Genomic DNA, 14,317 nt, shown 5'->3' on the forward strand with positions numbered 1-14,317 from the left:
ATTTTTTTAATTTTTAGTACAGATGGCGTCTCCCTATGTTGCCCAAGCTGGTTTCAAACTCCTGAGCTCAAGCGATCCTCTTGCCTCGGCCTCCCGAAAGTGCTGAGATAATAGACGCAAACCATCATACCCAGGGCCATGCATTTATTCTTAAAACTAAACTATTTGGCCATCTTGTTCTATTCTTCCTGTTTTGTATTGGTCCCTTGCTGTTTCCTTTGTTGTCTGAGTTTTGATGTGTGGACAATGTATACTGTCTTGTCTGTGACCCCAACTGTACTCCACAACAGCATTCAGGACTGTAGAGGAGACCACCACTGCCTGTTTTCTGGAGAGTTTAGTTTAGACCTGGGATCTAAATGGAGGGACAGAATAGGTTGTGGGGCAAGTATGAATCATGCTGCAGGCAGTCTGTGTTTCTTAAAGAAATAGTTTATACCATGGGCTATAAAGCATGAATGGGTTTTTCTTAATTCAACTCTATTATCCTTATAATTTGTATATTTCTTTACAAATTCAGGCATTAAATTCTAACCATATTAATTTTCAGTTGTGTATTGTCTTTTTCTGTGTCTTTAGGGATATTTTAGTGAAGGTTGAGGGACTCTACATTGAGTGCTACCAGCTAGATATCATTTTGTACCAGAAAAATTCAGTCCATTTATGTATTTTCTATTCTTCCTTTTTAGGTGAACTTCTAGATCCATGTGGTTATATCAGTCCCGAATCTCCAGTTGTACAACTTCATTCTAATTTCACTGCAGTTTGTGTGCTAAAGGAAAAATGTATGGATTATTTTCATGTAAATGCTAATTACATTGTCTGGAAAACAAACCATTTTACTATTCCTAAGGAGCAATATACTATCATAAACAGAACAGCATCCAGTGTAACCTTTACAGATATAGCTTCATTAAATATTCAGCTCACTTGCAACATTCTTACATTCGGACAGCTTGAACAGAATGTTTATGGAATCACAATAATTTCAGGCTGTAAGTTTTGTTTTTGTCTTATTTCAGACTTTGTCATTATTGAACTGCATTTTTAATGTTGTCCTTTCATCTTTAAAATGTAGTAACTTGTGGACTTACTGACTTGGACATGTTTGGTTTTTAAAAAATAAGCTTAGAAGTAGGAACCACAAGTCTCCTGTCTTTCCTGAAAGTCAAGCAGTTTCAGTTTACTAGAGAAATATTTGACATGAGACCCCCCCCACCACAAGAAAGTGTTGTTGAATTGACATAATGATGGTAATTCTCAGTATCCCTTAATTGCTGAGAAAATCCACATGTAAAGCAGCTACCTGAAGAAAGCGAGCAAATACTAGAGTAAATCCTTTTTTTTTTGGTGATGGAGTCTCGCTCTGTCACCCAGGCTGGAGTGCAGTGGCGTGGTCTCAGCTCACTGCCCTCCCAGGTTCAAGCAATCCTCCTGCCTCAGCCTCCCAAGTAGCTGGGACTACAGGCATGAGCCACCACGCCCGGCTAATTTTTCATATTTTTAGTAGAAATGGGGTTTCGCCATGTTGGCCAGGCTGGTCTCAAACTCCTGACCTCAGGTGATCCACCTGCCTCGGGCTCCCAAACTGCTAGGATTACAGGTGTGAGCCACTGTTCTGGCCTTGGAGTAACAAAGTAAACAAAATAAACTTACTATGATCCAAAAGTGGGTTATCTAATTTGTGGATCACCCAGACTTGACTGTTTTGGCATTTGCTTTTCTTCCAACGAGTTTGGGAAAGCAATAAGGAGAAATATAAATGAATCATTTTGGCTTCTACTTAATTGCCTCTTACAAACATATGTATATATTACTTTTAAAAATACACTTAATGGAGAAATCAGTTGATATTTTTTCCAGTTACAAAAGTTGATTTTACATAGAAAATGAATGTGAAACAAACCAGTAGATGACAGTTAGGATGGATGTATATATATATTACTTCCTGAAAAGAAATGTAAGAGTTGGGATAGAAAAGAAATTGTCATCAGCCTTTCATTGTGTCCATACTTTTTGCTTGGGTTTGATTTTTTTCATCTAATTTAGATCGTAAATGCCTTGGGTAGTATATAAATTGCATAATATTTGTGGATATAAAGCTTTCTGAAAGATGCTAATTAATCCCTTTTAGTGCCTCCAGAAAAACCTAAAAATTTGAGTTGCATTGTGAATGAGGGAAAGAAAATGAGGTGTGAGTGGGATCGTGGAAGGGAAACACACTTGGAGACAAACTTCACTTTAAAATCTGAATGGTATGTTATTTTAAATTTGTTTCATGTTAGATTTATTAAAGTTAGTCATTTTTGCTGGAATTTTTATTTTATCAAGTAATAATATTAAATGCTATTTTAAAACATTTAATTTTTTATTTTGTAACATTTCAAATATATGTAAAAGTAGAGGCCAGGCACGGTGGCTCACCCCTGTAATCCCCCAGGCACAGTGGCTCACGCCTGTAATCCCAGCACTTTGGGAGGCTGAGGCGGGCAGATCACTTGAGGTCAGGGGTTCGAGACCAGCTTGGCCAACAGGGCAAAACCCCGTCTCTGCCAAAAATACAAAAATTAGCCAGGCGTGGTGGCGAGTGCCTGTAATCCCAGTGACTCGGAGGTTGAGGCAGGAGAATCACTTGAATCCAGGAGGCGGAGGTTGCAGTGAGCCTGGATCGCGCCACTACACTCCAGCCTGGGTAACAGAGTGAGACTCCATCTCAAAATAAATAAATAAATAAATGAATGAATGAATGAATGAATGAATGAATGTAGAAAGAATAGTAGAATACCCATACATACCCATCACTCAGCTTCAACACTGGTCAGCTCATGACCAGTCTTATTTCAAAGGTACTCTTTGCCTATATTGTCTTGAAGAGAGAATCGCAGACACCATATTTCATCCAAAGATATTTCAGTGCACGTCTCTAAAAGATAAGGACATTTAAAAAAAAGCATAACAACATACCATTGTTACACTCAGATATAAAATATTACATTTTCAGTTAGTATTGATTTCCCCCATTGTCTCATAAATACGCGTATATGTATAATTTTTTTTATATTTGTTTCATTCAGGATTCGAATAAGCGCCATACTTTGTGAATTTATGTCTTGTCTCTTAAATTATAGGTTCTATTTGTTCTTTTTCTTACAATTCAGTTGTGAAACTGTTATACATTGTACATTGTTTAACATATTCCCTTGTCTTTTTTTTTTTTTTTTTTTTTTTTGAGATGGAGTCTTTCTCTTGTCACCTAGGCTGGAGTACAGTGGCATGATCTCTGCTCACTGCAACCTCCGCTTCCCAGGTTCAAGCGATTCTCCTGCCTCAGCCTCCTGAGTAGCTGGGATTACAGCTGTGTGCCACCATGCCCAGCTAATTTTTTTTGTATTTTTAATAGAGATGGGTTTCACCATGTTGGTCAGGCTGGTCTCGAACTCCTGACCTCGTGATCTGCCTGCCTCGCCTCCCAAAGTGCTTAGATGATAGACGTGGCCACCGCGCCTGGCCCCCTTGTCTTTTTCTTTCCAAAAAATTGCTGTTAGATCTACAGATTTCATCAGATTTGGGTTTGTTTTTTTTTCCCAAAAAAATATTTTGTAGGAGTGATGTGTACTTCTATCAGGAACGACCAGGTAATGTTTCACTGTTTTTCTTTTTTCTGATACTAAGATTGAGCAGTGGTTTTGGGTGTTATCAGCCTTATTCCTTTATTTACTAAGGTTCCCATTTGTTTTTTCCAAACAGAAAAGCTGGAAGAATTTTACAGTGAACACTCTTGCATACCCATCACCTAGATTCTACAATTAACATTTTACTATGTTTGCTTTATGACCTATCTATTTATCTATGCATCCTTCTCTCCATCTCTCAGTCTATCTCTTTTATGTATTTCATAGTGAGTTGCAGTCATTAATATACCTCACCCTTAATCACTTCAGTATTTCATAGTGAGTTACAGTCATTAATATACTTCATTCTTAATCACTTCAGTATTTACGTGAACTAGAGTTCAGTATTATGTTTTTAGATAAAATTTATATATAGTGAAAACACAAATCTTAGTGTATCATTCAGTGAGTTTTGACAAGTACAGACACCTGTGTAACTCAAATCAGTATCAAGACATAGAACATTACTAACACATCTAGAAAGTTCCTTCCTGCTCCTTCACAGTCAATCCCAGCAACTGCCCCACCCCATGAGCAACTACCTGTCTGATATTCTTCACCATAGATTATTTTTTCCTGTTACAGAATGTCTCATATAAATGGGATTATATAGTATGTACTCTTGTGAAAAGTTTTATAACTCAACAGAATGTTTCCGAAATTTAACCATGTTGTTTTCCCACTAGTATTTCCCTTGCAGCGTTGAGCAGTCATCAGTGATTATAATTTGTATATAAATTACAAAACTGTGGTATTCTGTGTTTTGTTTGTTTTAGCTGAAATACTTAAAGAAAAACTTGCCTGTATCAACTGTGGTTTACCCTGAAGTACAGTTCAGATAAGAGAAGCAAGATAGGTTTAATATTTTTCCTTAATTACCAGTTTTATAATTAGTTGATTCCCTAGTATCCTCCAAAGGTAGAATAATGAGGGCTTTTCTTTCTCATTATGAATTTATATTTAAACATATTTGATGTGTTTTAATTCATTATGGATTGTCCCATCTTTGATCAGTGGCAATTATTCAAATTGGCTCATTCTTCCTTTTTTTTTTTTTTTTTGAGACAAGAGTTTTGCTCTTTTGACCAGGCTGTAGTGAAGTGGCATGATCTTGGCTCACTGCCTCCTGAGTGGCTGGGATTATAGGCACCCACCACCACGCCTGGCTCATTGATCATCTTGACACAACTTCCTTAGCCTTTGATAGCTCTCTGATATAACATGCTTTTACAGGGTCATCTTATGTATTTCCTCACCCAGACCTGGAATCAACCTTTTCCCAAAACTCTCTGGTTTCATTTAGTGTGAAATAATATTTACAGACTACAATCTGGGTGCTATAAGAATTCATCACTACTGGTTTGTCATAGTTTTTAGATTTTTTAGATTTTTTCAGTCGAAAGAGCTAGGACATGTTTTGTGGTTTGAGATATAATACTATCTTTTAAAAATACAAATTCATACTGATATTTTTAGTTTAAAATTAGGACTACAGTTTTTACATAATTACACTTACCTGACATCTACATCTTCTTTCTTATGAACTGAAAAACATAGTTCACAACAACACTAACATAATTATTCATTTGCTTTATCCTACGGTTAATACAGCAGTTGCAGAATAATAACACCAGTATTAGCACCAACAAAATGATTACTAAGAATGATTTTAAGATTGTTTTTCTCTATGAAGGATGTGTAATAGATTACTGTGTTTTAATGTTACTTGGAATAGTTCTTTTCTATGTGGTTATACTACATACTTAGTACACAAGTTCATATGTTTCATTTTGCTTTTGATTTTTACGAATTTTTCTTAATAATTATATAAAACAATCCAAAAAGTCAAATCTATTAATAGTATTAAGGCATGTTCAGAAAAGTCTATATTCTGTTCCTGAATCCTCTACTTTATTTCCTTCTTCTCCTTAGAGGCTGTTTTTGTTTTGGTTCAATTTGGGGTTTGGTTTATCCTTTTATTTTTAAAAACAGTGTTGTATATACATATTTTTAATTGAGGCATAATTTCTATAATTATAAATAAATATAGTAATATTACTTGAAACTTTCCATGGTGATAGAAATCAGAAAGTAGTTGCCTAAGTTTGACTATTAGAGGCTAAGAGATTTTAGCCCTAAGACTAAAGGCTAAGGGGTATAGAAATTCTTATCCCTAACCTCTTGTCACCGTCTAGCATATTGTGCTTAAAGAAATTTGTGGTACAGTAGGGGTTCTGTTTTAGGAAAAAGAAAAAACAGCACTGGGATCACAAGGAAATAGATAATTTTTAGAGAGGAATCAGTGGGGATGGAGCATAAAATTTTAAAGCACAATATTTTTAGACAACAAATTTGAAAATAATTTTATGTTTTAATATGTAGATCAAAGTTAATTTTAAAGAAAGGTTAATTTTTAAGAAATTTTGTTAGTGACCAGCAGTTTTATTGCAAAGTTTGCTACAACGATCTAGGTCTCATCAAACTCTTTGCAAGTTATTTTTTTCACTCTAATTTTTTCAGATGTGTTTTTAATGACTGATTCTTCAATTTTTTGTATTTAGGGCAACACACAAGTTTGCTGATTGCAAAGCAAAACGTGACACCCCCACCTCATGCACTGTTGATTATTCTACTGTGTATTTTGTCAACATTGAAGTCTGGGTAGAAGCAGAGAATGCCCTTGGGAAGGTTACATCAGATCATATCAATTTTGATCCTGTATATAAAGGTAGTTATAAACCTGAATTTGAGAGTTTATTTGACACTGTAGTAGTTCATAAATTAGTTTTTATATTTAGATTTTTTTTTAGATTTTAATGTAGATTTTTAGATTTTAATTAATGTAGTTTCTAGATTTTAATTTTTTAGATTTTAATTAATGTAGATTTTAGATTTTAATTAATGTAGAAACAAGCATTTATCTTAGTGATTTTTATGAAGTCATTTTATCAATATCAAATAGAATTTGGAAAAAGAAAAATATCCATAATCCAACCACACTTAACAGCTGTTTTCACTTGAATGTTTTCTGTTCTCAAACATCTTACACCATTGTAATTACAGTATGTATGTTCCAGTTTTATTCTCTTTTTAAAAAATTTGATATCATAAATATTTGTCTTTTGACATATGAACCTGAAGAGATTAACAAATGTAGTAAACTAACAAGGAGAACTAAAGATTCTTTAGAAATCTTTTTTTTTTCCATTATAAGGTACATAGCATAGCATAATTTTCAGAGAAATTAGTTCATTTGGTAAGGATAAATGAATATTGTAAAATAAAGGAAGGACAATATAAAGAGTATATTTGAGTTTGTATATGAAATTCAAAAACATAATAAACCTTAGGATTTATTTTATTTTTCAGTGAAGCCCAATCCGCCACATAATTTATCAGTGATCAACTCAGAGGAACTGTCTAGTATCTTAAAATTGACATGGACCAACCCAAGTATTAAGAGTGTTATAATACTAAAATATAACATTCAATATAGGACCAAAGATGCCTCAACTTGGAGCCAGGTAAATTGAAAGTTACTGTTTATTCAAATAGTCCTTCTTTCAACCCTCTAATCTTAAAAAGTTTCAGTCATGTTGTAAATGTCTTTTAAGTTTCTGGTTATGTGAAATATTTTGCTTGATACCTCTTCTGGGTCTTTATTTCAAACAAGGGGAGTCAGGAAGATATCCAGATAGAAAATACAGCTTTGCTAAATACAGTAGCCTTTAAGTAAAACATGAAAATGATATAGGGTGATAAGAAATGGCTTTTTTTTTTTTTTTCTTCTAGAGACAGGGTCTCCATTTGCCCAGGCCGCTGGCTCACTGCAATTTCGAACTCGAGCTTAAGTGATCCTCCTGCCTTAGTCTCACTACAGGTGTGCACCACCACACCTGGCTTTTTAAAATTATTATTATTTTTTGTGGAGATGGAGTCTCGCCATGTTGCCCAGGATGGTCTCAAACCCCTGGCCTTAAGCAATTCTCCTACCTTGGCCTCCCAAAGTGCTGGGATTACAGATGTGAGCTACCACTACCAGCCTAGAAATGGCATTTTTGATGGGAGTTACAAAGAATACAAATAATAAGAAGCAAATTAAGTAGGGGAGCAAAAATAAAAGAGATTATAAGGATAAGATAGCTAGTGTAGGGATTGGTGTGCTGCAGTCCACCAAAATCAGCCTGTGACTTGTTTTTGTAAATAAAGTTTTACTGGAACACAGCCACACTCATTTCTTTACATATTGTCTCTTTTTATTCTACAGTGGAAGAGTTGAGTAGTTGCAAAGAGAGTCTCTGGCCCGCAAGCCTAAAATATTAGTAAATATTTTATCTACCTTTTTATAGAAAGTTTGCCAACCACCGAGGTAGAGGAAGGGATTGATAGGGAATTTGTAAGACTGAAAAGGATAGTATACCCAAAGATGATGCTACCAGCAAAAGAAATACTTGGAGCTTTTAAAAAGGCTATCACCATAGCATTCAGCTATCCATACTCTTCTCTGTTTTGATTCCATTTATCACAAACAGTGTGTCTTTGTTTTTGTTGCTCTGGTCACAGTGAACTTGTAAGGGAATTGGGCTCATGACTTTACTACTTCTCTCCTTACCCCACTTATCTAAAGTGCTCAGAATACAATCAGAAAAAGCAATAAAACAAAATTGGATTAATGCTTCATGTTGTACAGAGAATATACATACCTGAAGTTCTCAAAATGTGGTATTAAGTATAGAATCTTAATTCAGTGCTACAAAAAAGACTGACGTTTATTTTGTATCCAATATTAAATTATCAGAGTAATATGACCAGTTATTTATCTGTATTTAATCTCCTCTTTTTTTCTGAAAGCCAAGTTTAAAAGCCAGGAAAACTTTTGTTTTTCTTGATTGGGCTGGATATCTTCCTTTTGCCTGTCCACATCTACGCTCTACCCTTCTCTTTGTTATGTCATGCTGACCTGTATAGATTTCATCTGTGGGTTCCCATTTTTTTTTTTTTTTTGAGACGGAGTCTTGCTCTGTCACCCAGGCTGGAGTGCAGTGGCGCGATCTCGGCTCACTGCAAGCTCCACCTCCCGGGTTCACGCCATTCTCCTGCCTCAGCCTCTCCAAGTAGCTGGGACTACAGGCGCCCGCCACCACGCCCGGCTAATTTTTTTGTATTTTTAGTAGAGACGGGGTTTCACCGTGGGGGTTCCCATTCTTTCTAGCTTCCTTGTGACTGTGGTTAATGGAAGGAAGGGACTAGGCAGGAGAGAAGACAGATAGAATAAAAGTGAAATTGGCATGTTGATTTTCCCTGCTTCCTCCCAGGAACTGGCTGTCTTTTTTTTTTTTTTTTTTTTTTTGAGATGGAGTTTAGCTCTTGTTGCCCAGGCTGGAGTTTAATGGCATGATCTTGGCTTACTGCAACCTCCACCTCCCTAGTTCAAGCGATTCTTCTGTCTCAGACTCCCGAGTAGCTGGGATTACAGGTGTGCACCACCACGCCCAGCTAATTTTTGTATTTTTAGTAGGGATGGGGTTTCACCATGTTGGCCAGGTTGGTCTCGAACTCCTGACCTCAGGTGATCCACCTACTTCAGTATCCCAAAGTGCTGGAATTACAGGCATGAGCCACCACACCCAGCCAGCTGTCTTTCAACTTAGGGTCACTGCCTGTCAAGACAGCCCTCTCTAGCTGACCGGCTTCTTTCAGGTTCTGGTACTTCCCCTCATCCCTTTGGGCCTAGAGGTAGAAACAGCTCTAAGCCCCAGAGTACTAACTGCACTGTCTAAGGATTCCATATACTCTGCATATAGTCCCTTTCTGAAGCCCTCCTTGAATTATTCTAAATGGAGTGTGCCATCTGTTTCCTGCAGAAATCCTAAGTTATATTACAGGCCCTGTGGAAGAAATAAAGGGAAAAAAGGAAAGATAATAGATGTTTCCATACTTCTAAAACCGAATAACTTTACTGATTTGGACTGCTTTTTAACTTACACTTATTTCTCTCCAGAGGTTGAGTTTAATGTATTAGTCTTGTTTCAATAAAATAGTTTCAAGAGGCTGAGGCAGTAGAATCACTTGAACCTGGGAGGCAGAGTTTGCAGTGAGCTGAGATCACGCCATTGCACTCCAGCCTGGGTGACAGAGGGAGACTCTGTCTCAAAAATAAATAAATAAAAATAGTTTCTAGGCTGGGCACAGTGGCTCACATCTGTAATCCTGGCACTTTGGGAGGCTGAAGCAAGTGGATTGCTTGAGGTCAGGAGTTCCAGACCAGCCTGGCCAACATGGTGAAACCTTGTTGATACTAAAAAAATACAAAAATTAACTGAGAGTGGTGGTGGGCACCTGTAATCCCAGCTACTCAGGAGGCTGAGGCAGAAGAATCGCTTGAACCTGGGAGGTAGAGGTTGTGTTGAGCCAAGATCGCACCACTGCACTCCAACCTGGGCAACAGAGCAAGGCTGTGCCTCAAAAAAAAAAAAGGAAATACTTCTTTTTAATTTTAACACAATTTAGAAGACCTTACTAATTGAGGTTTTCTGTTGGTTGATTTGCTTTGTTTCAGATTCCTCCTGAAGACACAGCATCCACCCGATCTTCATTCACTGTCCAAGACCTTAAACCTTTTACAGAATATGTGTTTAGGATTCGCTGTATGAAGGAAGATGGTAAGGGATACTGGAGTGACTGGAGTGAAGAAGCAAGTGGGATCACCTATGAAGATAGTAAGTAAATAAGTATATGAAGAAGTAAAGCTATTGGAATTTCGGATGTGAATTGGTTCTGGTTTTAATAATATAGCCTCATTGCTTCTTAGTTTGTGATCATTTTATTCAAACTGCAGTATTTTACGTTTTCATTTTTAAGGACATTAAGATGTAAAATTGAATATGGATCATTGATAGTATAAGTCTATTTGATACCTAATTAAATTATCATGGAGGCCGGGTGCAGTGGCTTACACCTGTAATCCCAGTACTTTGGGAGGCAGAGGTGGGCGGATCACAAGGTCAGGAGTTTGAGACCAGCCTGGCCAATATGGTGAAACCCCTTCTCTATTAAAAATACAAAAATTAGCCGGGCGTGGTGGCGGGCACCTGTAGTCCCAGCTACTCGGGAGGCTGAGGCAGGAGAATCGCTTGAACCTGGGAGGCGGAGGTTGCAGTGAGCCAAGATCACGCCACTGCACTTCAGCCTGGGTGACAGAACGAGACTCCATCTCAAAAAAAAAAAAAAATTCATCATTGAATGGTGACTTAGATACTATCAGAAAACCGTTGACTTAACTGTTGATAAATCTAGAACATTTTATTCAAGGAGACTTCTCCAGAGATACTCCTAACTAGAGAATCATATCCTGAATCATTAAAATCACACTGTCCAGCAAACTATACCTTAGATCCTCACTATCAAAAAGATATTTGTATTATACCTTTTATTCATTTTTTTTTTCTAATAGCACTTGATAAGCCCTTGGGAAGTGGTTGATCCTGGAATTTTGGTTGGTTAGTTTTTATTTTTCTTTTTTCTGCTATAGATATTATAAATGGTATAGAATAAAAAAGGCACAAAAAGAGTGTACAGTCTAAGATCCTCACTGCAAAGCAGCTGATGTTACTAAGTTCAAGAAATAATCCTGTGGCATAGATTTTTCATTTTGAGACCTTCCTATCACAGACTCACCTCTTAGTTATCAATGGCAGTAGCTGTGGCTGAAAAAATCCCCTACCACCTATATCCCTTTACTTCCAGCTCTTCTAGAGGTTTAGGTCATGTGACTTGAGAACATCAGAGGCAGAAAAGTACCCTTCTCCCCTAAGATTTCTCTCATAAATGCTGAGAAAGAAATCAGTTTTGCTATTGCTGCTTTGGGAATCCTCAGCCAGATTGCTTTGTCTTGACCAGGAATTCTTAAAATGAGATACATGGGGAGGAGTTCATGAAATACTTTAAAATGTAGGTAAAATATTGTGGTTAGTGCCTGTGTGCATTTTTAATGGACAAGTGTACATAATCTTTGTCAAATCAATGAGTGAATGAAGTCTCTGGGTTCTCTTTATGTTAGGAAATATTTCCAGCTCATAATTTTTTTTTATAATTTCATGTTCTTTATTCTGTTTGAGTGCTGCACTGTACTCATGTGAATTTATCTATTTTAACTTCTGTATCAGCAGCCTTTTTCCCAGCCTTCCTGGTCTCGCCTGTCCTATCCTTTCTGTTTTGTTGTCTGTAATTGCCTCTTCATGATTAACATATCAGTACTTAAATTTTTTTATTTTTGGAAATGGTGCCTCACTCTGTTGCCCAGGCTGGAGTGCAGTGGCATGAACACGGCTCACTGCAGCCTCTACCTCCAAGGCTGAAGCGATCCTCGTGCCTCAGCCCCCAACATAGCTGGGACTACAGGCACGTGTCACCATGCCCAGCAAAGTTTTGTATTTTTTTGTGGAGACAAGGTTTTGCCATGGTGCCCAAGCTGGTCTTGAACTACTGAACTGAAGTGAACCACATCCCTCAGCCTCCCAAAGTGCTGGGATTGCAAGCACGAGCCACCACACCCAGCCTCACTGCTTAGATTTTATTCAACTCCTTTTTTATTCTACTGACTACCATATCTTGTTATTATATTCATAAAAATTTAGAGAAATCAGTTAATGCCATTGATTTTTTTAAAGACAAACTTTTTACAAAAAGCTTAATGATAAGTAAAAATGAAATGTTGATATTGCTAAAAATTAAAAATTAACATACTACATTTAATGACTATTATAAAAGTTTTGAAAAATTAATACTACAGGTATTTTTAAAACCAAATTTAATTACTGGTATTTAACAATTTATGTTTTGGCTGGGTATAGTGGCCAAACCCCAGCTACTTGGGATGCTGAGGTGGGAGGATCACCTAAGCCTAGGACCTGCAGGTTGTAGTGCACTATAGTCATCCACTGCACTCCAGCCTGGGCAACAGAGCGAGACACTGTCTCTGGAAAAAAAAACACTATGTTTTATGGATTGCTTTTTCAGATGGTTAGTGATTATCTCAACAATACTGTGAATTTGTTTTTATTATATCCCGTCACTCTCAGTCATCCTTATATAAAGTAATAAACTTATTTTAGTACATTTATCTTAATTTTTTTTATTATTCCTATGAATATTTAGGGGTAAGCAATGTGTTTAAATAGATTTTCCAGTTTGATTTTCAGCGATAAGTAGTATCAACTTATATTTATTTCATTTTTATTTTTTACTGTTAACTTTATTTTAAAAAGTTCATTTTTTCTTTAAAAAATCATATTAACTAATTTTTCAAAATTTTTATAAATATAATTAGAAGACCTGGTATTTAATAGAATAAGAGAGGAGTTGAATAAAATCTAAGCAGTGATGTGTTGATCATGAAGAGGCAATTACAGATGACAAAACAGAAGTGAGGACAGGCAGACCAGGAAGGTTGGGAAAAGGCTGCTGGTACAGGAGATTCAAGTAGATAAATACAGTGCCAGCACACAAACAGAATAAAGAACATGAAGTTATAAGAAAGAGTGATGCCTCTTTAGTTGTTGCTCAGAATACATTTTTACCTTTACAATTTTGAGGTTAGAGAAGAGTTCCAGTATAATTGGAATATCAAGCTATCACCCTGACTAAAGGAAGTGCCAGGTGTATTGTGCTGGGATGGGAAAATGCTGGTATAAAGAGGTAGGGACACCATGTAATTGGAGGGCAAGAGTACTAAGAACAAAGTAAAAGAATAGTTTGCAGAATTTTATTTTACTGTTAAAACCTTTTTATTTTAAGGAGTTTATGTCTTTTCTTTAGGACCATCTAAAGCACCAAGTTTCTGGTATAAAATAGATCCATCCCATACTCAAGGCTACAGAACTGTGCAACTGGTGTGGAAGGTAAAAAATCACATTTGTATTTTATCTCTTATAAATCTCTTTTTTTTGAAACCGAGTCTCGCTCTGTTGCCAGGCGGGAGTGTAGTGGCGTGATCTTGGCTCACTGCAACCTCTGCCTCCCAGGTTCAAGTGATTCTCCTGCCTCAGCCTCCTGAGTAGCTGGGACTACAGGCGCACACCACCATGCCCAGCTAATTTTTGTATTTTTAGCAGAGACGGGGTTTCACCATGATGGCCAGGATGATCTTGGTCTCTTGACCTCATGTTCTGCCTGCCTCGGCCTCCCAAAGTACTGGGATTACAGGCGTGAGCCACTGCGCCCAGCCCTTATAAATACATTTTGTATGGTATTATGAATGGCGGTCTTTTAAATAGATAAATTTTTATTCATCTTAATAGCAAAGCATTTGATTACTATTTTTACTAAATAGAAAGGTAATGCTTTATATGTATTAATATTATATAGAAGTCAGGTTCATAAACTACAAATAATACCTTATAGGTATTTAAGTACAGTTCTGTGAAAGTATAAGTTCTATAAGAAGAGGAATGTTGTTTTTGTACTCTGGAATTTTCCAGAGTACCTCAGAAAATAATAAAAGTTTGTGATGATCAAAATGTATGCTGATAAGTGCATGAGTAGATCATACTAAAAAAGAAGGTAGAAAAATACTCAAGCATAAAATAAATAATTTAGGCCTACGTAGCCACAGTGCAGAATTGCATACAGAACCAAAAGCTAACAGA

The 14,317-nt window shown here is 36.6% G+C and overlaps 1 protein-coding gene across 3 annotated transcripts in view; it reads left to right on the forward strand.

Moving 5' to 3' along the window:
• The window catches only part of IL6ST (interleukin 6 cytokine family signal transducer), a 59,842-nt gene that overhangs the window by 24,354 nt on the left and 21,171 nt on the right, over positions 1–14,317 (forward strand). Inside the window, exons 4-9 of one of the 3 annotated variants that reach the window (XM_032147196.2) lie at positions 690–995; positions 2,135–2,255; positions 6,233–6,399; positions 7,041–7,195; positions 10,231–10,390; positions 13,488–13,570. In XM_032147196.2, coding sequence (XP_032003087.1) covers positions 690–995; positions 2,135–2,255; positions 6,233–6,399; positions 7,041–7,195; positions 10,231–10,390; positions 13,488–13,570 — 992 coding nt within the window. Of the gene's footprint in view, positions 1–689; positions 996–2,134; positions 2,256–6,232; positions 6,400–7,040; positions 7,196–10,230; positions 10,391–11,124; positions 11,171–13,487; positions 13,571–14,317 lie in introns of those variants that run through there. The other 2 variants (XM_032147197.2, XM_032147199.2) reach the window with 2 other exon arrangements.

The sequence above is a fragment of the Hylobates moloch genome, unplaced genomic scaffold (assembly GCF_009828535.3).
Source record: "Hylobates moloch isolate HMO894 unplaced genomic scaffold, HMol_V3 SCAFFOLD_77, whole genome shotgun sequence".
Classification (NCBI taxonomy): domain Eukaryota; kingdom Metazoa; phylum Chordata; class Mammalia; order Primates; family Hylobatidae; genus Hylobates; species Hylobates moloch.